The sequence below is a fragment of the Ptychodera flava genome, chromosome 7 (genome assembly GCF_041260155.1).
Source record: "Ptychodera flava strain L36383 chromosome 7, AS_Pfla_20210202, whole genome shotgun sequence".
Lineage (NCBI taxonomy): Eukaryota > Metazoa > Hemichordata > Enteropneusta > Ptychoderidae > Ptychodera > Ptychodera flava.
Window position 1 is genome coordinate 38,342,448 of NC_091934.1, and position 25,136 is coordinate 38,367,583.

Genomic DNA, 25,136 nt, shown 5'->3' on the forward strand with positions numbered 1-25,136 from the left:
GTGCTGTAACATTTTATGTACTCTCAAAAATTTTTGTCCGCCATAATGTAAAATACGCCTACAGTGTCTTGTTCTTCTCAAAAATGTGTTTTAAATGCCAGCGTTTATCCCACCAACACATATAAAGCTGTGTGTTATGTCTCATGTTATTATTTGACAACCGAATTTTAGTCCGGACCAGAATCCCTCTGTCAACAGTTAATTACCATCATCTGCAAGCTGTGTTGTCGGTGTAGGCTTTGCATTCAACATTTTCGAGGAAACGGCACTTGTGTTGTACAGAACGAACAGTGACGATTTCATAAAACGTTACATCTATTGTTTATTTCTAAATTACCCAAACATACTATAAAGACCAATTTACATCATTCCGAACAGTGTTTGAAAGTTGCCCTCATGTCAGAATTGGAAACCGGTGCTACAAAGTCGACAAATCAAAGGTAAAATAAACGTTCCAAACCTAATTGTTTGATGACATAGCTACGCATGCGCTTCTTTAGACGCTTTTGGCTGTACTGCCCATTATAGGTTTGACTCTTACGACAATCACAGTGTGATTCCTCGCATTACCGTGATCTGTTTATCTGTCTATCGTATCAGTACTTTGGTACAAGTACGAATCTACTTGCCTAGTGTTTCGATAAAAAGAGACATTGAATTTCGCCCGGTATTGCAATGGTGCTTTAAATTAAACTTCAGAGGAAAATTAAGCAATCGGGGTGAAACAAAATATGTAACGTATTATATGATGTGGAACCGAAGAATATGCACTGCCACTCAAAGAACGTCAATTCTCTTCAGTACCCGGGGTGCAAAAAGCGCCCTCAAGCGATGGATATTAAAGTCTACCACCGATGATGTGCCATGGAATGAGTGGCAGTCCTTATCAAGTTTCATAGTTTGAAACATACTCCACTCAGACGCGTTCTCCGTGAACTACGGATAAATTTAAATTGCGCCCATCAAACTACAGTTTTGCATGTAACACGCGAAGCTGCTTTAAACGATATGTTGTTGTGTTTATTCTTGCACCAATAGTGTCACAGGCATGAAATCACATTTCAAACACAACGGTCTTTTCTGAACGTACAACACGAGCGAGCTTACAACAATTTATGATGCATGAACTACTGTGAATTGTATTGTGTCTTGGAAACCACCGTAATAGGAAGTTCAAAGCTGTATAGGAGAATGACGGAACAAAGAACAAAGAAATGCGAATAAACGATGAATAATTCATTCGATAACTCAACAATTTTGAAACTCACGCTGTACGCAAGACGAGTTTGTTCGGAAACTACTCCACTGAATAAAATAAAGTTTACAAAATCACGCAGCTGATTGTATCGTCTCTAACATCTAATACGGTATCTAATACGGGTTACTAAGGGACGTGAAAGAATTTCTTGAGAAATATTACGGTCAAATTGCAGCTGAAGACACTGAAACAACAAACAAACGCATTATGTCTTTGGGTTGATGTACACCAAAACGTTTCCTCGTAGCTTGCAGATATATAGCAACCTTGCCATTCCAAGTCGAAATATATCGGAACATGACAGGTACTCAACCATAGCAATATAACGATTAATTAACAAATCACACAGACACAAATCGATCAGTCATCGTAGCGTCGATCCGTCACGTATCATCCCATTCAGTACTGACAAGGGCCTAAGATAAATATAGTAGAAAAGGGAATGAATGAATGAATGAACGAACGAACGAAGGAACGAACGAATGGAAAATTAATGAATGTATAATAAATAAATAAATAAATAAATAAATAGGCCGCTTTAGTAAAACTAAACTACCTGATCTCGGTCAAGCAAGAGGGGGGTACTCATGCGATGGTATTGAGTTTGTTGCTTCTTATAGAAAGTTAGGTCAAATAATATATGGCACTGTTTTGTTTGCAGTCACTATGCAAATTGGAGTCTCGTAGTCTTTCCTATTCAACCTACCTCGCTCTTCCAACTGATCGATTTTATTAGCACTGCTGGCCCTGACGTGAGCACTGCCATTTTCAGAAGGACTTTTAGCTTTTTGACCGATGCTCGATTTGACGGCCACTTGGTCTGCATCCTCGTCCAAGGCAGGGTCATTCTGCAGTTCAGCGTCAGCCTCGTACTCGATACCGTCTTTTCTAACTAACCAGAATGTCGGCATCTTGCCTTTGCCCTGTGTTGACAGACGAAACTAGTTAGCACAGTCGAAAGTCTCGTTTTCGAAAGACGTGATGGTACACCGAGAGAGGGCAGAAAAAAAATCAATAGACTGACGTATTTGGCAACCACCAATCGAGTAAGGCCAAAGTGAGTAAATTCTTGTTTTTTGTCCCCCACAAAATTCAGGTAAGCTGTTAAAAACACACACAAAATGTAACACAAAATCAACTGACTTTTTTGACAGGTTTGTCAATCAATATATACTTTCCCGTAACGATATAAATAAAGAGGACACAACTAGCGTCTATGTTTGTAATATGACTGCTGTTAAGAAGGATTTTGTCGCAATGTATAGGTCTTTATGTGATTTTGCGACAGAATATCGTCAACCATCGCGATTCTTCAAGACAAGTTCACGTTCCCCCCCCCCCAACAACCAGCGAAAAACCATGCGCACGCTCACGCAAAACAAAGAATGTATATACTAAGCTTGACTTCCAATCACACGCAAACTGGGAAAGCGGAATTCTAATGCAAAAATGGAGCGTGACACAAAATGCATCATTTTAAAAAAGGTACTGAAAAATACCGTCAACTTAACGTGTGCACAGACTTACAAATGCCTATTTATTCGCCATCCACTTCAATCAGTCATTATTCTTTTTCATCTGACTGAGAGAGAGCCTGTGTGGAGATCAAAGCCTTACCTTGATAGCGATATTTCCCCGTTTAACCATATGGTAGCCACCGAGGTAATTCAAAGCGAAATAGCTGTCTTCAGTCAGATGAATACGACTCTCTGTAAGGACGCAGACATACATACAATCATGTAGATGCGTAGATAATAGATAGATAGACGGATAGATAGATAGATAGATAGACAGATAGAGGAATATATTGATAGTTAGATATGTAGCGAGATAGATCGGTATGTTGATAAATAAAATGAATAACCTTATATACAAATTACATAAATGAATATCTGCTATCAATATATGCCACAGAAAGCCGACGGGCGGGTACACAGATGGTCAGACAGACTGATAGCTAGATGAAGTATACATACAGTCAGACATAGAAAAACACCTATTGCTGTTTTTGACCTGATGGCTTCTCTAGATTGGTATTTTCTTTAGAAAAGTGAGAGCGAGTAGGCTCGACTACAAAATGTACATATACACAAACACAAACACGCAAGGAAAAGTACACACACAGATAGATAGATAGATAGATAGATAGATAGATAGATAGATAGATAGATAGATAGACAGATAGATCCATCCATCCATCCATCCCTCCCTCCCTCCCTCCCTCCCTCCCTCCCTCCCTCCCTCCCTCCATCCATCCCTCCATACATACATACATACATACCTTCTCCGTTAGACTCCATTCGAGAGGCAATATTTACCGTATCGCCGAAAAGACAGTATCGTGGACACTTTGAACCCACAACTCCCGCAACTACAGCGCCTGATAATTAGAAAAATGTACATTAATGTTAAAACCATAAAAAAGCAATATAAATCTGGATGCCTTTTCATGTTCTATATATGCCTGAATCGTTCCTGAACGTATGTATGTATAGATGTGGACTTGTGACGTACCGGTGTGCATTCCCGTGCGTAATTTCATTCTGACTCCAGGTAAGTGAGGGATATCCATGACAGATATGTGATGTAGCAGATCCAGGGCCATCGTTGCAATTTCACCAGCATGGCGCTTTCCGTTGCGGGTTGGTACCCCTGTAATCAGATTATTCAAACCATTGACCAATAATAATGAAAAAGAAAGGCTTCAGAAGTGTTCTTGGAAAAAGTAATCCTTGCGCAAAGTATTTATACTAAAGTGCAGAAACAATTTTGTGAAGAAATTGGAAGGGAGCGATTCGATTTTTCATATTTTCTATTACTTGAGTTTTTCAGAGAGAGAGAGAGAGAGAGAGAGAGAGAGCGAGAGAGAGAGAAGAGAGAGAGAGAGAGAGAGAGAGAGAGAGAGAGAGAGCGAGAGATTCTCGTAGATGTCACGGACAAGTTTATAGCCAAGCAGACGGATACATCGTTGTCAGAATCAATAGTTGAATCGGTAATCTCCCTCTTGTGTCTACCCTTTATTACAACGAAATAAAATTATTTAAGTAGTGCTTCACGGTTTCCATGCATTTCCTACCTGAAGCCACCATATACGAATCTCCTATAGTTTCAACTTTGTAGACGTCGTAAGCCTCAATGCGCAAGTCAAACATAACGTAGAGGTTGTTGAGCATGCGTACCACTTGGACAGGAGAGCTTTCAGCGCAGATCTTTGAGAAGCCGACGACGTCAGAGAAAAAGATAGTACAGTCCTCAAACGTCTCCGCCAAGACGTCTCTATTCTTTTTAAGTGTCTCGGCTACGCTCTGTGGTAGCATCTGAAAGAGCAGTGAGTCGTTTCGCTTGCGCTCTCTCTGCAGTCTTTCCGTCTGGTCGACGAGATTGATGGCGTACTTCTGTATGTTGTCCGTTAGACTGTAGATAGAGTTCAGAATTAACGGGCACATGAGCAGGACAAAGACCAAGATTCCGATGCTCAAACCAAGCTGGGACTGATCTTCTTCCACTTGCGACTCCAACTCACTGATTATTTTTTCTGCCAGCTCGTCTTGGATCGACAGCAGAGCATCCATGAAGATGGTCATGTTGTCAAACCACTCGGTACCGGTTCTCCACGACGCCTCGTTTAACTTTGAATTCAGTCTGATCGTGTACCTCATATCTTTAATATTTTGAGTCACCGAGTCGTCGATTTTTTCTAGGAGCTGTACGTACAAAGTCATGATATTTGGCTCGTACTTTACAGCCGCTTCAAAATTCCCGTTGCCTTTCGCCCACTTCTCGATGTACCATAGGTAATCATTGTAACTCCGAAACCCGCCTGTCGCAAAGAAAACGCCACCCAGTGTTCGTTCAACGCCTGAAATCATGATGAAAGTAAAATCAAAGTTTGAGAAAAATAAAGTACAAATGAGAATATTGTAAATCGTTGCTTTTAATAGCGATGTCTGGGAGCCTCAACTTTTGCAGATTGCCGAAACAAAAGTTGGTCTGAGAATTCCCACTATCATGCAAAGGCATCGCGCCTTGTAAAGAAACGGAAGTCATATTCAGAGGATGTTGAAATATATCATGGGTAAAAGCTTAATTATTCTCAGCGGCCATCTTGAATTTCCCGTTGGTTGCATTGTTTTCTACTTTTAAATATGGCCTTCCTCGAAAAGGGCATTTTTCGTGTGTGAAACTCAGGTCGTAGCCCTTGGTCTAGACAGAAGCAATGCAATGTGCCTGGGAAAACTGTATCATGTGCATTTTTGGGCTATAGCAAGATTTTGAACATGTACAAACCTTACTATATCGCGAATATATGCACGGTTATTTTCGCGTTGCAACCAATCAGATCGCTGTATCTGCGCCATCAATATACACGTATGATATCATTAGGAGACTTACCTATATCTTCCTTCGAGACAGTCATAAGTTGATAGGACACCATCTGCCGCCATATACCATCTCTTCCCGAAGACTCAGCAACGCTGGCATACAACCATCCTATAAATACCTTAATAGTATCAGTATAGAAAGCTACTTCGTCGTATATGGTGGCATTGGAACCATCCAAGTAGACGCGATGGTCGTCAAGGTAACGTTGAAAGTTCAACTTGCTCTTAAACTGCTGTTGGACGTTGCTCGCTTCCACTGGCCAGCTGTCCATTAAATCAAGGCTTTGGTCAGTTTCTGGGTACGTGTCACTCAGAAACTGCTTGGTGACCGGGCCGAGGGTGCTGATGTGCAGGGCAGTCATATCGCGCTCGTTCTGAAGTTTATGGAGCAAGTTTCCAATGTCCCGACTGAACAAGATGGTTTGGCGGATCAAGTACGCTTCCTCGTTTTCTCGCAGCGTGGTCGTAAGATCATTCAAAGCTAGGCAAATCAGTGCAATGATCGGCAGCATGGTCAAACCTAACATCCTTGTTGAAAAGAAATAGAACCTGTGTTTAGCGATCCAGATAATTCTCTTTAATCATATTACACTCATAAATAGATATCCCCCAAAAGCCTATGCCACATACTGCACTGGCAATCAAAACTTGAAGGAAAATGCCTCGGATAACATATTTCACACGGGACGCTATCTTTCTTTTCAGACGGTAGCGGCGCTGTTTTGGAATTATTTTAGGCGGCGGTGGAGGGACGGTGGTTTGTGTAATACCCGGGTAATACTGAAGAACAAAAGTGGTCATTGGTTTGCCCACGACGAAAGGTGTGCATTGTAACAGAACTGTGGACTTGCTCCACTCAGAATTTCAGTGAAACATGATAGCACCGTGATGCTAGATTTTGCCGTGAAAGCTTAACAAATACAATACGAACGAGGGAACAAATATGAAAAACAAAGTAACATGGGTCGCGAACGAATCGCAGGGATATACTGAGACAATCCAAATGTGTTTTACGTACAAATTCTCTAGGGATAGACAACCTGGAAACAGATGGTCTATACGGAAAACATATAAAGATTCTGAATAAAAATTCTGATTTTTTTTCGGACCCTCCCTCTTCCTGCTGTTGGAAAACTTTTTCAATCATGGGATTCTGAAAAAAAGGGTCTTTGTAGGGAAATCGCTTGTTTGCTGTGCCATCAATAAAGAAAATAAGTCAAATCTTGACATGCGAAAAAAAAATCGTGTCCGATTCTCATTCCAACGTCTCATCTCCAAGGTTTAATCACAGTCCCTTCTCACAGAGAGAGACTGCGGTTGATCCGATCTATCTGTTGGCAATATATTGTTTTGATGACCTACAATTACTCACCTCAACATTTGCTTTAGTTTACCCTTCGATGTTAACGGGCTTCCACTGAACAATGCCTTGCAACCTTTGTCCTCCGATTGAAGGAGTTCTCTCAAGGTCATATCCACTCTGGCCATTGACCCCATGCTGGACTTACTGCCAAGGTCAGCATGTTCTGTCAGTGAGAACGCGGCGATGTCGTCAGCGCGCTGACGTATAGTGGTCAAAGACATTTTAATCCTACAAAAACAAACAAAACAAGAATATCAGTTTAATATTGTACGTTCCTCGGAATTGAAAGACTTAAATTTTTGCTCTCAAATTTTCGACAGGCAAGTTTAAATCATTCTCTTTTGAAATTAAGAATAAAAATCGGAGATAACCGTGCAAAATTGATATTTGAGAAACAAACTTACCCAATGTCCGACTCTTCAAAGTCAAAAAGGCAGCCATCTCTGTGTTAAATCTAACAGGGGATTAAATTTTCTATTTTCCCGAAAAATAGTCGGTATATTTTTTTTTTACTCCAGGAGCTTCAAAATGAGCCCCACTAGGAGTAGACCCAAAATGTATTATAATATAAGTTTCAGAGTCCGAATAACTGTCCCCAAGCCGCATTTCAACCTTTTTTAAATCCAAAATCGGCAAATTGAGGTAACTATAGGACACGACAAACTTTGACAGTTTCTCTTATAATGGTTCATTTCTACAACAAAAGCGCCGAACAGAAATACCGCGAATGTTTTGAAAGACGTACCACGGATTTGCAATTTTAGCTGTAAGATGACGGAGATCACCTGACTTTCTTCTTTCTGTGGGCAAGTCTATAGTAAAAAATTACCCCAAATATGAAATTAAACATTCCATAAAATGCATATTTCCGAAAAAATATATTTTATGATGTACCTACTTTACACACAGGCTCATTAAATCAAGAAATAATTAAGCCACAAGTGAACCAATCATTTATCTAATTATCTAGTTGACAAACTGACTGATAGCAGAGTACATGGGTGTTCAAAGCAACAGGCTTTTCACTGTCCGTTTCAGAAATAACACAAAAATCGCGCAGAATTTGGTGACATTTGACGACGTAAACTTTGATTTGTTTGTCACCAGTGATTGTAGATTTTTATTTGATTGATTTGGAGATGCCGATGCCAATTGTTAAACTCTTTTCGAAGTATGGGCAACCCGAAGGAGTATGGGCAACCCGATTTTACTGTGATTTCTTCATTACGGTACAGTCGCCTTCACAAAAGTGGTTTCATCGTTCAAGCGTGATATTTGGTGTTGCATTTTCATTTCATAAATAAATTGAAACAACTTTGTCATAGATTTACAAAAATGTACATAAGGAAGAGGAAACGATGGGTAAATTAGACGCTCAAAGCTATAAAATGAAATTATCGCTATGTAGCCATCCGCTTAAACATTGTCAAAATACCCTTATTTCTTGATAAGTTAAAAACCAACTAAAACCAACCTGAGTACAGGGTTTCTTCCTCAGAAGACACAAGTGACGGTATTGGATCGACGGATTACCGTGGATAAGAAGTCGAATACGTTCATGCAAATGAGAGAATTTCCAACAATGTATTCCTCTACTAAACAAAAATCTATGGCAACAGTGTCTACAAACAAACAATCAAGACATGTCAGTTTATTTTTGCGACAAAAGTTTCAGCTGGCCTGTGCCGTGTTTTCTATCAACGACGATGATTGGTCTGCCTGTCAAATCAGCATGACTTTTGACCAATCGCTAAGTCTTAAACTTCAGTCGATCAGCGCTTTCTCAATTACCTTGAACGCCACTGTATAGGCAAAGGTAATCCCTTATAATTTTGAAAAAGAATAATTGTAGTGTTCCGCTTGTCCCGTGCCGAGCATCATACCGAGATAATTATAAGGTTGCCTTTCCGCTTTTATTGGAGTGGGTAGTGCGGCTTCTCGTTATCGACCCCACGTCGAAGTGATAACGAGGTCTATGCGTCTTTTCAACGAGCAAGGACCTGAACTAAACTTCCGATAATTATCCCAAACACGCTCACCAATCTCGGCATGGATAATCTTAATTGAAATAGTCAGAAACCCCGTCTCCATGAAAATCATTGCATCGCGCGGGAACTCACCACGGCAACAAATTATGCAGCAGTAGCATGCGTCCTTGGAAATCATGTATTACTAGTTTTTACGTTTTACGAAAAATAATGCATTTAATTAGCCAACGCGATGGCCAGTGTAAAGTCATAGCGGTCAGCGGTTGCAAGGTCATCAAATTGAGAGAGAGAGAGAGAGAGAGAGAGAGAGAGAGAGAGAGAGAGAAAGAGAGAGAGAGAGAGAGACTACTCAAAGAACTTCGAAATGCTTAAAAATTAGCCATAAGTGGTAGATGGAATCCGAATATCTTCCCTCGAGGTGATTTTGAATAGTGGACAGACATTTGCAAAAAACAACGTGACAGATACTTTACAGACTCTCCTTTGAGGTATAAAGTGTGATTTAGAAAATCTGAAGAATTTATCGCGGTCTGTCGGTCTCTCTCTCTCTCTCTCTCCATCTGTCTCTCTCTGTCTGTCTCTGTGTCTGTCTGTGTCTCTCTGTCTGTCTGTCTCTGTCTGTCTGTCTGTCTATCTGTCTCATACATTTGCAAGACCAAATACTACAAAGATCGTTGAATGTGATCGGAATTAAACTTGAAAAATGAACAGACGTCACGTTAAAATCGACGCTGCGCAAAATTCTTAGAGAAAATGCAGGAGACAAACTTTCACAGAATTATAATTCTTTTAGATCCCACAAACCTGTAGTCAATGAATCGTGAACCTTTGCATTTTGTATTCGGTATCGCAGGAGAATTTAGAAATTTGGTTCTGAATCTTTTTACTCACGAAGTAATCGGCATTGATATTGCATGCCACGATGAAAAAAGGTCAACTGAGTAAACTACAACTTCTATGGTTCTATTTGATTATTTTCATTCTACTCTTTTTTTAAATTTTGGAATGATTGCCTTTTTGTGTTTGTCGTATCGGATAGGACAGTACCTTCGTAGCCATGGGGAAAAAGGAACTCCTGACGAATCCATCTTTGTGACATATTTGACGCGCGCTGAAGTTGCTTGGAAACAATCACTGAAATGGATCACAAATGTGATATTGCGAAGCATTTCTATGAGTGCCCACAGCGCAGCATTGGCATAAAACACCATGGGAATTGAAAATTGATGGCAAACTTGCTTTACATCACATCTGCTGTTTTATCAATCTTAATCGCCAAGTTTAACATAAAATTCTACCCTTGTACCAAATCAGACGGTCTCTCCAGAGACAAGTCTTTTTCACTTACATTTATCCTGAAAGAAGGAAACTTGCGAGGTATTTGCTTTTATGATCCCCATTGTCCTTTAAAATGAAAGACAAAGTGCTTCGGTGATAATTCCGTTGGAATAGCCATGTAACACACAGCCGTATAGCAACGTTTATACAAAAATAACATACTTCAAGTAAGTCCCCGTAAACGATTGGTTTCTCTGTGATTATTTCATACACATAATGTTCGCTGACCATAGTGCGACGAGATTCTTTATCGGTGACCAGTGCACTATATAAAATTGAAAATGGGAATTAGTCTTCGGTGCTAAGGTTTCCGTGGGGAAACTTTAAACCATTCTCTGTAGAAACTAAGAATATATTAAAAATCATTGCTCGCCCTTCAAAACTTGGTGTCAGAGAAGAAAGTTACTCAATATTATCGACACTTCAAATTTAAAATGGTTGCCAACTCTATATTAACCCATGGAAAAATACATTTTCATAAAAATGAGACGGTGACAACTTTGCTTAATAAGCCCCCATAAGTAGTAGACCAAGAACGTATTGTAAAAGTTTGAGAGTCCGAATATTTGTCCCCGAGGCGCGTTCTACCCTGTAACCGCAATTTCAAACCAATCATAGATTAAAGGGACAAAGTCGGCCATTTTTCATGAATTTTGTTTGATACGAGATACTACTTATATTGTTTGACATGTTGAAAGATACTGAATGAATGGGTGACCATGCATATATTCGACCCCGGTTTTAAACAAATTAAATGAAACCATCGCAAAAATGAATTAATGGTCATGACCATTAATTCATTTTCGCAATGGTTTCATGTATCGTGTCTAAAACTGGGGTCGAATATATGCATTGTCACCCATTCATTCAGTATCTTTCAACATGTCAAACATATAAGTAGTATCTCGTATCGAACAAAATTCATGACCGACTCTGTCCCTTTAAAGATCTCCATGCAATACATTTGTTGTGAAAGCAATCTCTTCTTCTAAATGGCGTGGTTTCAATGAACGAAAATATCATATTCTTATATCAATATCGGCCTCGATTACAATAAATAGGAGGAAATTAATAATTAGCAAATCTTTTTAAAAATCTGCATTGGGTTTGTTGATTTCCCACCATCCTTTGTATCTATGGCCATTTTACAGCTACCCGTGAAAGTTTATTCGGATATACTCGTCCAGCGAAGCTTTCGCTACTTTTGTGTCTATGCATCGCAATGAATATATATATATATATATATATATATATATATATATATATATATATATATATATATATATATATATGCATTATAGGATATAAGCTTATAGTAATTCACACGATGTTTTACCCTTATGAAGGGTATGAAAGGGTTAACGTATCTAAAGATAACTCGCTCTCTGAGGAAAACAATTCATCTTGTTACTTTGTTGAAAATCGAAATTAAAAAATTATATCCCCATTGAGTTAACACAGGGATGGAGGCCATATTGAATTTCAAAGATCGGTAACGTTAAGATAATTGTTCCACTGTACCGAAATATGCATATTGACTCCCAATTTTTATTCTTGCTTTTGAAAGAAATTGGTCGACAGTTTCTTTGGGAAAATTTGAGCAAAAGTTCTAAGTCCTTTGATTTTCGGAAGCGTACTGCCTTGATTGAACAAAGGTTGATTTTTAACATCGATCGACGTTCCCTCCTCGCCCGGCGTGCGGTTTGAGAACAGCGATTCAAAAAACCGTGGACGACATGACCGCCCATGTTGCTGACAACGAGCACGACACGGCAACTATACTGATTAGAAAAGTAATTATTCTTTTAACATCTCCTGATACGCTTTCCATCAAGCAAGTCTTTTTTTCTGTCAAATTAAGCCAATTGTATTGTTCGTGCGAAACGTGTTCGTTCGTCAATTACTGGCTTGAACTCAAGGCGGGTGTTCTAGGCATATTGCTTTTAAGACAAGTGAAAGCGTTGGTGTGTAGCAAAGGCGATAATCAGCGGATGAAGACTGCAACAGGTACGTAGATCAATCCAGGGTGACTTTTGTGTGAATTTTATTACACGGGCAAAGTCTAAATATCTATGGATACTATCTAAATCTAAACATTTGACTCTTTTAATATCCTGTACGAAACATGCATGCGATAAAGAAAGGCTCGCCGCCATACGAGTTTGCACCAGTCTACCAGTCTGTGTGTATGCATAGACCCTCGAGGGTCTATGGTGTATGGTAAGTACTAAAAACTATGCAACATGCCAGAGACTCGCATGGGAGAGAAAAAGCGAAATGTGTGAGTGATGTGCCTCGTAAGTACACCAAAAACCGTAATACTGCCGCTGAAGAAAGTCCAATGTCGACTGTTTTCACATGCTGTACTTTCTTTCTGAATCTGACTTATAAAAGAAACAAATATAGTCATTCTATGTAGGTAGATGCGCAAACGATATGATGAGCGGCCTGAACTATGGCCAAGAGAAAGAGCTTTAAAATGAGTCTCCCCAACTGGTAGATCAAAAAGGGATTGTGAACGTTTGTGAGACGTCCGAATATCTATCCCCGAGGTGCATTCTAGCTTAAAACCGGCAAATCGGTATAAAAACGGCATTAATACACTAAAATGGAAGCAATGAACAATAATCCGTTGTTATCCCCATTTCCAACTTTAATTGTGAAAATCAGGTCGCTCTCTCTCTCTCTCTCTCTCTCTCTCTCTCTCTCTCTCTCTCTCTCTCTTGCAATGTCCATATTTTAATTTAGGGACGGCATTTCAGAATGCTAAATCATGAAATATTAATATCATCAATAAAACTGTCCTTTATTATCTCAGTGCGAATGCAATGAACTTGACATTGTCCGGTCTTACAGGGATTCGAGAAAGGCTTTGTCATATTATGATTTGCATTTTTTAAAAATATATTGTGAAGGTGAAGAATCGAAGATTCAATATTTTTCGACTTTTGCTCTTGAAATTAAGTTTGTGATTTTACCAAAAAATATAAATCCGTTTCTCCAGAAGGACTATGAACGCGTCACTCTGACTGCGTGAGCTTCCACTCAAGAAACAACTCAATTGTTTGCAGTATTTGGCGTCCTATGGAAACAATGGCGTGGTGTTTGATGTGTATTTTGGTAGTATTCTACAACAGCCTCGGCTTTGATATACGACTATCCCCGAACTGACAAGCCAAGTAGTTAACTAACTTCTGACGAACAACTAGCCAAACGAATGTATGAATGAACGAATGAATGAATGAACGAATGAATGAATGAACGAATGAATGAATGAATGAATGAATGAATGAATGAATGAATGAATGAATGAATGAATGAATGAATGAATGAATGAATGAATGATGAATGAATGAATGAATGAATTGATGGATGGACGTAAGCACGAATCACTGAATGGATAGATGGGTGAATGAATGAATGAATGAATGAATGAATGAATGAATGAATGAATGAATGAATGAATGAATGAATGAATGAATGAATGAGTGAATGAATGAAATAATGGATGGATGGATGAATGAATGAATGAATGAATGAATGAATGGATGGATGGATGGATTATTAAAGCACATATCGATGTAATGAAATAAACGGAATAAGAGACCATTTTGAAATACGCAACGACAAATTGACCATGAACGACAGCTCCAACACTGCTATGGGGGCAATCTGCTGTGATAGTTGTCTTATTCTCCGTGATCTTGATTGGAGAATAAGTTCGCTATTGCACCACACTGCCTCCACTATCAACCTTGCCAGATAGTGTAACTTTAACGAGGTAAGTATCAGTCGATCACAATCAGACTAGTGCAGGGATATATATATATATATATATATATATATATATATATATATATATATATATATATATATATATATATATATATATATATATATATATATATATATATATTTCAGTAACATAGATTTGCAGGTGACACTCCAGGAGGAACCTAGGATAACTCGATTGCGTTGTGATATACAGATAAGTAGCTGACAAGCAGTTAACCAAAGTTGACCGAAACATACACGCACACATACAATAATCTAACACACACACACACACACACACACACACACACACACATATATATATATATATATATATATATATATATATATATATATATATATATATATATATTAGTGTGTGTGTCATATAAGAGATAGATAGATAGATAGATAAACTTGTAAGACTTGTCCCTATAGCAAGGTATGTTAAGTCGAAGGGGGTGAAGATTATGACAATATGGTCGATGTTTAAGCCGGGCCTTCGGCCCCTTGTTGTACGTTAATCGACTTGAATTCCTGGTTTGACTGGCATCCGAAGCAATCTGTGAAATGGTCAAAGATGGTAATGGAAGCACTTAAAGCAGAAGATTTGTCCGAAACGAAATGATGATAAGGTACCCAATCCGCATTGACTTTAGCTGCTCGTGATCTTTATTTTCTGTATTGTCTTCTTAAAAACTTTCCAACGTTTAATTGCGTATTACAATTGCACTAATCATTTGGAAAAAGACATTCTACCCGCCACCACTATTGACTTGAATTCGCATTCGCAATGCTTATCATTTAGTTAGGTTTTATCTCCAGTATCTTCTAAGGGACCATGACTTCCACTTCACAAACGTGCAACATCTGTGTCCTGTCAATGAGTTGAAGGGACACATATCGACCTCTCATTGGTGTCTTGCAGCCACAAGTCATCACTATGGTTTCCGCGTTCGCGTCGTTGCCGACAATCTGCTCACCACAAACCGGGTTTTCTTCAAAGTTTTCACTATCACCAACTCGAATCAGAGCATCCTTGAGACGGAAAGCTGAAATGAGTTAAGATAGAATGTAAATTTGGGAAATTTTGGTTTTTTTTTCATAATGCGTAGTGTATGTATGTATGTATGTATGTATGTATGTATGTATGTATGTATGTATGTATGTATGTATGTATGGCTGTATGGCTGTTATGGTCGGTGTTGGAATAAGATTAAAACATAGTGATGTTCTACGCTGCCTTTAATGGGACACGATCCCTCTTTAACTGCTACAAGGAAGACCGAATGTCATCCGTACTACGTTTCGTGTCGGCATTTGGAGGTAAAGCGTTTCTTGCCGCATTAACACATATCTGCACCACAGTGGAAAGTGTAGAGTAGTTCTGTTTCATGTGTGTGAAATTTCCATGAAGTGAAATGACAAATGAGGAGTGAAGAAGGAAAAAAATATGTAATACTTACAGCAACAGTCTTGTCTGTTTGTGATAATCACTTCGTAGATGTCGTATGAATCCTGCAAATCGACTTCCCAGTGTGGTTGGTACTCAGTGTCGGTCCAAATGCAAGAGTTGCCGTTTTCCAAGTCGCTGTCCTTATTTCCATCCACGGCCTTCTCAGAGCCCCCATCCTGCCGTGGCTTGTCTGAACTCTGGAATGTGGGTTTGCCAAGTGCAACGTTGTGAAGAGGAGGAGGCACACAGCCTGTATTGCAGAAAACGCAAGAATGAATCAATATAAAATTCAATGCTACATAAAAAGGCAATGGCTTAACTTTTCACTATAATTTCTGTTTTGTTTTTCTTTAACTTTGTAAGGGCTCAATTTGAAGCTTATGGAGCAAATGGAACTACTGGAAAATCGCTAATGTTATTTTTCCTGGGAAGATAACATGAAAATGGCGGTCATTTTGAATTTGAAATATCAGTAAACATTGGGAAACTTGTTTATTATCTCGACCAACATTTGTATGGTGACCAAAATTTTGTATTCTGGATTTTGATGGAGAATGGTTGGAAGTTTGCTTTAGGAAAGTGGGAGCAACTTGAAAAGTTCAATCATTCTTTTTCGGTGGAACGACCTCAATAATGCACCATTCATCGATCATGTTGATTATTTAATCAAGTCTTCTCTTTGAAGTACAGAAGAATCATCTACACCTTTTGTTAATGCATTATTATAGCGCCGATTGCGTCATCACCGATTTTTCATTATCATGTTCAACAACATTGAGCGATGAAACACTAATACCTATTGTACTTAAATGCAACTACTTAATTATAAAACACTACAAAACAGGTCATGTAAGTACGGACACGTACAGTTAGAAATTTCATATTTCATTGTATGCATAATTCGACATATTTAAAGACGTTCACTTATGGCGTTTCCTTACCAGCTTCAGGGGTCGTGGGAGCAGGAGGTGTCGTCGGTGGCAGTGTAGACTCGCATTCTATATCTGGGTCTTGAGGTGAAGACAAATCGCATTCAGACAAAGGAGGAAAATAACAAACACGGAGGTGATTTAAACGATGACTTCATATTTTACGTGGAATGCTCTTGCAACAAATAAACATCGATGGGTCAACTCCCTTGGTGGTCGTCATTTCAAACAACTCAACTTCAAATACACATCATGACACATACATACATACATACATACATACATACATACATACATACATACATACATGCATGCATGCATGCATGCATGCATGCATGCATACATGCATACATACATACATACATACATACATACATACATACATACATACATACATACATACATACATACATACATGCATACATGCATACATACATACATACATACATACATACATACATACATACATACATACATACATACATACATACATAACAGCGTTGAAATATTACCTTGATCATAGTGAGCTGCTGCCAATGAAACAACCGCAAACACCATTAAGACAATACCAAAGTTCATGTTTGCTTCTGCTGGGACAGTGAAACTATCTCCAAGTTTTACTTTACTGATGAAATGTAAAGGAATAAACGTCAATTGGAACTGTAAACATTGAATATTAGGTGCATGGCTTGTGTCGTACTTGTAAGCCCATCTATGTTGCACTCAGACTGTTAGCCTATGTTTTGCCAAGTTTAAATGTTTGTTTCAATTCTTTAGAGCACGAACTGGTGGCCCTTCGGGAATATACCAGACTCATGGTTTACATATAAGAGGAATAACAATGGCAGGCATTGTGGTAGCTCTTCAAACTCGCCAAATATAATAAAAGACGCGACTGTCAAGATTTCAGACAAATGTGTGCCTGGTCTGAAGTGTAATAGCTGATTCAACTTTTCGTTGAAAATGACCGTTCTAATGAGGTAATTTTGGAATTCTGGAACATTGAACATCAGCAGAAATCGCAAACACACGGTGAGGGCGTGAGTAACGTAAAGAGGAGACATTTCATCATCTCATGAACTTATGATTGCAATAAGAGGAAATGGATATTTTATACGCGAGGGTAATTAAAAAAATCGGACACCCAGATCTATTTTTGAAATTTAGTAGCGCTTTTTAAACAGTTTATTTATTTATTTTGACGTGTTTATGTAAACATATTCATCACCAGAATACAAACAGTGAGACAAGCAGTACAACCAGCAAAATATACTTATGGGTAGTATTTTCAGGCTTTCGCAGAGTTACCAGGCTACCAGCTAGCATTTTGGGAATGTGGTTGCCACGACTGGACTATTTCGGTTATTCAAACAATCAAAACTCTATCTTAAAACTTTAAAGAAGGATAGTATGAAGGCTTTGCTCAAGCTTTCCCAAAGGAAACTTTCAACCATTCTCTTTCGAAATTAAGAATCATGGGATACCGTGCAAACTTTTATACCAAATAAGCATGTCACTTTTAATTTATATATATCTGAAATTCAAAATGGCCGCGAAAAAATAGTATGTTATGTTTTCACAAAGCTTGCGGAGGTAAAATTTTTATTAAATTTCCCCAAGAGCTTTGATACATGTATGAGCCCACACATATGGTAGACCAGAAAGGTATTGTAAAATATTAAGAGATCTGATATCTGTCCTAGAGGCGCGATCTACTTTGAATTGTCCCGTTTTTCTCAAAGGCCATGAAGATGAACCTCTCCTCTTAGGCGAAGAGGACAGCTGGCCTTACTTGTAGTTTTGATCAAACTCTTCTGCATTCTAAGACATCAATCAAGATTAAAGGAAACACAGTTTGTTGAACCCGACCAAAGCTTCATTTCATCTCTTTTAATCATTCCTACTGTAACATATGACTTATTGATGCCATTGGTTTCGACTGCGTCACTTCACGCCGTTTTAGTTTGATCTAATTAATAAAACGCTTGAATAGGTACACAACCTGTTCAGAACTCCAAATCAAACATGATTTTGTTAAAAAGCAACCCATATCAATCAATATTCATAATATATGACCAAACAATGAATAGGAACAAAAATATTAAAGGTTAATAAGGCTATACATTAACCTTATGTTCATCGATTTTTGAAAGGTTATGCAAATTACCTATCACGTGTCACGTTATGTAAGCAATGGTTACACTATGGTAACTAAAATGTTCCCCTATATCTAGGCTTTCCGAAAAAATATAATTCGCTGGGGTTCTGAACTTATTAACTACTAGAGAATTGTTAGTTTAAAAAGGCCAATTTCTTGTCTTGGAACCTTAAACACTCAAAGTGGAGCTGCACGTTGCCAACACAGTTTTGTTAAAGGAATATTTCTCATCTAAGATGACAAGGAAACCCCCTCGCAACATTAATTTTAAAAAGCAGAGAGTCTGGAGTTTAGTATGATAGCGATTGTTGACTCGAAGGACGAAGGGGTGTATATTTGGGGTTAAAAACTCAATTTTGGTAATAATGCTAAAATTCATTCAAGTCAAAAACTTAATACTATTTTCTGAAATGTAATAGTTCACTTGAAGGAAATATGTAGAAAAAACTACTATTTTATTTTGCATTCTAAATGACAGGATTGAAAGACTGACTCTCATAAAAAAAATGATAAAAAGCATGTCAAAATTAAAATGCCTCTTATTCCAAATGTAAGAACTTTATAACAAAACAAAATAGTCGTTTGAACACGATTGCAACTAATTTGTGAGCATTGGATCTTTATATTTTTTCAAATTTCGCAAAAGTGTTGGGTTCGCTATAGCTAAATGTGTAATATTACAAATTGAAATTGGATTAATTGAATGAATAATTTGCAAACCAGCGATTTTGAGCGAGTTGGGTGCAGCACCAAATGCAGGTCAGGGTTGGAGGTTCAACAACGAAATTCTTAATTCTTGAATTTTCTTACCGGCCTAAGGGGTCCGAAGGAAATTTCAAGTAGCAAATCCCATATAACCAAAATATGAGAAAATCGCTTAACGTAGTGTGCGCCTCGAAAGTGAAAGACAAACTGTAGCTCAAACTCTACTCAATGAAGGCGCTAGCGCCAACTTTTCTCTCATCAAATCAGAATAAAATGCAGAGGTCACTGTATAAGTTTTGAACCAGTGTAACTATCACCTAGGTTCGGCCTGTGGACGTATACTTCGATCCGGGCCTTCGATCGACTATAACAGACAAGGATAAAACTTCTTTTTCTCCTTGTCTGTGGACTATCCAAGCAACGCTGCACGAATCTGTGGTCTGGATGAAAATCTCCATACTACCAGTATTTAAATTTATGTAAATTACCCAAATTCTAGCTAAACGTGGTTCTGGCCCTTTGACAATTAGGTCAGGCTACGGCCCTGCATATATATTGCATTCTGAGCTCGAGAAAGTTTATGCAGTAGTAACGAACGGCTTAAATCTAATCTCCCTTAGCCATGATACATTCTATATTTTCTTAAAACGTACATTCCCAACTTTAGCCACGGTATACATGTACCTCTAGTCAATAAAAGTTGAGGATCGTTGACTTAAATTAGCCATCGTATTTCAAAAATCGGGAAATCTTAGGTAATGTGTTTCTCTAGAGCCCAATTTTGTATGTTAACCCCTGATTTTCATTGTTTATTTCGAAAGGGAATGCGTTAAAGTTGTCTTACGGAAAGCTGAAGCAAAAGTTTAAATCCTTCAATTTAGAGGCGTGTAATACAGTACCTTACTTATCGGTTATACAACACATTACTAATAGACTACCGACTTTAACCCTTTGAGCGCCAAAGTCTATTTTTGTCTCCTATATAAAATAAACCCCAGCCAATTTTTCCCAGATTTTGCCAAAATTGTGAGAAAAAACTGTAGCAATAAAATTTGATGTCCATTTGGTCAAAAATTATCAAAAACATACAGAAAAATTAATAAAAATTGGTAAAATGTTGCACTAAAATTGTGGCGGGAAAAAATTACAGCGCTCAAAGGGTTAATCCAAAGACTGGCAGGGAGTTGCAATCTATCAGGCGAAAGCCTTCTGTTCATGACTTGCTCGATGCCATGTGCGCGCGGAGCAATGGGCAACCTTAGAAGATGGCGAACGGTCTTGAACTAACGACATGACCGTTTGCTGCTAACATGACATTTATCTCGCCAACTTGGCGGGAAAAGGGTAATTTTCGAGTATCGTAGAAACTATTCGCTGATGATGTTTGGGCAGTAGCTCGCAGATCAGTGGTTATCAATACGGAATAATCTTGAACTACCATGGCAATGTGCACATGTTCCTCATTAAACGAAAACTCCCCAACTACGATAAATAAATTTCATTGTAAAGGCAAGAACAATTGCTACGTGAATTATTAGAAAGTCATAAACAGGCTCGAGGGACGTGTTACCAATGTTTCCACGCAAGCGACAGATTCGACAACAGTTCCCCGTCTTCTTCAACCAGGAGGCCAATTTTGACAAGAATAAAACAACTGAGTGTGAATGCCTACTTACCACCTACCGCAGTCCTTGATCGTACAGCACTGTTAGATTCGCACACCAAATATTGCCGTTAAATATGATACGTTTCGCTAAAAATATATTGACACGTTAAAGTAATAGGTACAGGAGAGTACAAAATCATGTGATTTGTAGCAAATATTGTACTTGTTCTAACGTCGTACACGTCATCACCAAATAGAGATGATGCATCTAAGAGCTGTGCTGTATGACATCAGTGACAAAGGTTGAAATTTTCAAGAATGTAGTGTTTTCCTATTTTTTTAACCGAACGGTGAAGTCACTTTGAACCAAGGGAAACCATTTCAAGAGAGGCTTGAAAACAGTCATTTGCTCGAAAACTTTCTTTTTAAATTAAAAGCAATGATGGCAGGTGATAATTTTCAATTTCTTCTGGTTTTCTACAGTAAAAGATTTGTGGAGGATACGTCTATCGACCAGTCTTTTTCAACATTTTGCGTTTGACGTACGTCTGATAATACCCTACCCGTAATTTTCATTTATCCAAAAATGTAACTTTGGCGGGGAAGCATAAACAGTTTTGATGACTGCTTCGCCCTTTTGTCAAACCTTAAAACAACAACGTAATCTATTTTTTGTACCGTTGAAAAATTTGTCATACCAGTCTGTTTGCAAAATTGTCAGCTATGATATACTTCAATAACAATTTATATCTGTCAGTACATGAACACTAAATTTAGAATTCAAAAAAATCCTGGTAAGACCAGTCTTGCCAATCTCTGTTTCACCAAATGTTATTTGTATTATCGGGTCATTAAAGTACAACGCGCCTCGAAATGGAAAGACTTAATCTTTTTGCTTACACTTTGCTCAAGGAAACTTTTAAGCATTCCCTTTCGAAATAAAGAATAAACCCAGGGGGGGGGGGTCATCCTGCAAAATTTGGTACTAAAGAAACAAGTAACTCAATATTTACCAACACTTGAAATTCAAAATAATTGCCATCCCTGTGTTAGCTCCATGGAGGAAAATGAAATTCTCTATTTTCACAGAACAAGCCGGTGAAACCTTAATAGTTTTCCCGCACGCTTCAAAATGAGTCCCCACAACTGGTAGACCAAAAATGTATTGTAATTGCTTGAGAGTTCAAATACCAGTGCCTATGTGCAGTCTGTCTTAATGTTTTGTCGACGTTTGAGATGCTGAACTGACAAAATTTGTGTCATGAAACTAATACTGACAAATATACAAAATTGTGCGTTCTTAAACGTGGAAAGCTATGTCTTTTCATTTACTTATAAGAATGATATATATATATATATATATATATATATATATATATATATATATATATATATATATATATATATATATATATATATATTTTCGGTGATACTATGCGTTCCTCTACGATATATGATATCTGCATTTCATTAAGGTAGTATGCACCTCGCTCAAACTTTCCTTAAGGTTCTTTCAAACATTCTCTTCAAAATCAAGAATAAAAATCGGGGGTCACCGTGAAAATTTTGGTGCTAGGTAAACAAGTAACCCAAGTGTCAAGGTTATCGCCGTCTCGAATTGACCATTACACACAATTAACTGTATTTCACCAACGTCGGCTTTTATTACTCTGAAAAATGTATAATATCATCAGTCTTCAAGTTTCTGTTGCCGGTCTGGCTACAGCAATGGACGGACAAACCACGTTATGCTAACAAATCACACAATGCTGACATGTTAGCTTTCCATTGGTAACAATGGATTAATGTCAGTTTCTCATTGGCTCTCTGAATATGCAAACAAATATGTACAATGAGTCAATGTGTTCAGGTGATTGAAAGAATTACTATGTGTGGTTGGTTGAAAATTAAATGTGTATCATTAGCCCAGTCAATCAATAACACATTACAGGCTGTTACACAAGACTGACCGATATTTAAAATTCAAAATGACCATCACCCCTGTGTTAGAGAAAAATAAAATTTTAGAGTTTCGAAAAAACTAAGCCGGTGAAAAGTTTTCTTTCACCAAGAGCTTAAAAATGAACCTACATAAGTGCTATATCAGAAAAGAATTGCAAAAGTTTGAGAGTCCGAGTACCTGCCCCCGAGGCGCGTTACCACTGTTTGAACATGCAAGGGTCCAGTGACCGACCGAATACATGTACTTAAGCTGAGACCAGTCTATGCCTGTACATGTTGTGTGTTGGCTTTAGACACTTCATTTCGTACAGTCCCACACTGCCACAATCGTTAATCAGTTCGACCACTCATGGCACAACTGTAGAAACACCTATCGTGGTATCATACAAATTGCCGATGTGTAGATATGTATTAGTTACTGTCTTAAAAAGATTTTCAAATAAAAATAAAAGGCCTTTTTGTTAGCATGAATTACAATTATAAGTTCCCATGATTTAATGACTTCAAAACATTAGCGAACACACGATAAGCAGAAATTTTAGCCAAAGTATTAGTAAGTCATCAACCCGATAACCTTTCAGTGAAATATGTTTTTTCAAGGTATGTACCAGCAATTTAAACATAAGGGCATTTCATCGTGTGTAGTTTTGTCAATAATACAGTTACATCCAAAATGGTTCAGCGGAAGTTTGATATGGAAAACGACGCGTTTAACTATTTGTTGGTCTGTTGAAAACTTGCAAATTTGCATCATCAATTCCTTGCCCGTTGTTTCGATCATTTCTACTTAGCTACAGCTAGTCTCAGTTCCCAGCGGACTGTAGGTGGCATTGCGGAGGCCTTGACATATTTACTAGTGATTTGCATATCATGATATGACGTGAAATTTTCAAAAGCGTCAATGATTAAACACTATATCTGCAATACTTGAAAGTAAAAATCCAACGATTATGATTGATTCATGTTGTAAAAAAATTGAAACTTCATTTAAAAAAACTCCTAACAAACAAAGACGAAAAACTAATATCCCTCTAGAATAGTTCAGATAATGCAATCTAAGACATACTTTTTGAGGTCATTGCTGTAAATCGATGGTGCAAATTTTGATCGGAAATATTAATAATGCAGCGTGTGTACAGGGAAGAAAAAACTTTATTTTTTAAAGTTCATTCATATCATCTGATCCTTAAAGGGACAAAGTCGGCTATATTTCATGAATTTTGTTTGATACGAGATACTACTTATATTGTTTGACATGTTGAAAGATACTGAATGAATGGGTGACCATGCTATATTCGACCCTGGTTTTAGACTAATTAAACCAACTCAAAAACGAATTAGTGGTCATGACCAATAATGACGTTCAACTCTTTGTATCAAACTGCTCTTCGAGCCGAAGGCTAGAAGTTGTGCGGCTCCGCGAAAAACACTCGTATACGATGACGTCAAATAGAGAAAAAAATTACCATAGGATTATATATAAGAATAACTGTGAGATTCAAATGATAAGCTGATACTTGTCTAACTTAATTATAAACTTTCAACACTGACTCAAAAACTTAACCCACCAACCCATCCACAAAACCACCCACCAATCCAAAGGCAAACTTTCTAAGCCCTCCAGAAACGCATTACGATGAATACGTTTATCCGTAGACCTACCCGTGGTTCATGTAAGTCTTAAAATGTTCGTTTCATCATGTTTCAACTTTACAAAGCTTCCCGCTGATATTTTAATCTTCAACAAGCAAAGTCCTTTAAAAAATTTCCTCTCATGCACTAAGCAAGTATTATCTGTGTCACCGAAAACTCGGATAATATATGATCAGGGGAACATCGGCCATTAAACGTCAAATACGCTAATTTTCATACTTCCAGAGTGACAAAAAATAAAGTAACTCAGAAGTCAAAATTGTGTTTGTTCCTCACGCATTCTAGCGTGAAGACGATGAAAGCTAGATTTCAGGGGACGTACGCCATCACGGTAGTAGTTGCCAGGTTAAGCAGGTTCTTTCGTCTTTAGCTTCAACTCAGGGCTCCCGTCAGGGAACAGCCCTGACAGAACTCACTCCACGTAAAAAAGGGAAATGTATTCTGTCCCTCCTGTCATGAGTTTCCTTGTGCTTTAAGTCTTTGTGTGCCTTTTGTATATCTGCCTCTGGCTTTCATCTACCTCATTTTACCTCAGCCATTCTCCCTATTTCCTCAGTGTGTAGG

General features: G+C 38.0%; 2 protein-coding genes across 2 annotated transcripts; both read right to left on the bottom strand.

Annotated features, from left to right (window-relative positions):
• Positions 1 to 300: 300 nt before the first annotated feature.
• LOC139136224 (uncharacterized) lies at positions 301 to 8,637 on the bottom strand. The gene is made up of 9 exons (XM_070703963.1): positions 8,478 to 8,637; positions 7,013 to 7,231; positions 5,651 to 6,168; positions 4,335 to 5,117; positions 3,773 to 3,910; positions 3,540 to 3,638; positions 2,876 to 2,967; positions 1,965 to 2,181; positions 301 to 1,674 (listed from the first exon to the last, which is right to left on the bottom strand). The coding sequence occupies exons 2-9, from the start codon at positions 7,222 to 7,224 to the stop codon at positions 1,658 to 1,660; spliced, it is 2,076 nt and encodes a 691-aa protein (XP_070560064.1). The 5' UTR covers positions 7,225 to 7,231; positions 8,478 to 8,637; the 3' UTR covers positions 301 to 1,657.
• Positions 8,638 to 14,752: 6,115 nt separating this feature from the next.
• On the bottom strand, positions 14,753 to 16,457 carry LOC139136485 (fucolectin-like). Its single transcript, XM_070704211.1, has 3 exons — positions 16,427 to 16,457; positions 15,570 to 15,809; positions 14,753 to 15,155 (listed from the first exon to the last, which is right to left on the bottom strand). The coding sequence occupies exons 1-3, from the start codon at positions 16,455 to 16,457 to the stop codon at positions 14,935 to 14,937; spliced, it is 492 nt and encodes a 163-aa protein (XP_070560312.1). The 3' UTR covers positions 14,753 to 14,934.
• Between the last annotated feature and the right edge of the window lie 8,679 nt (positions 16,458 to 25,136).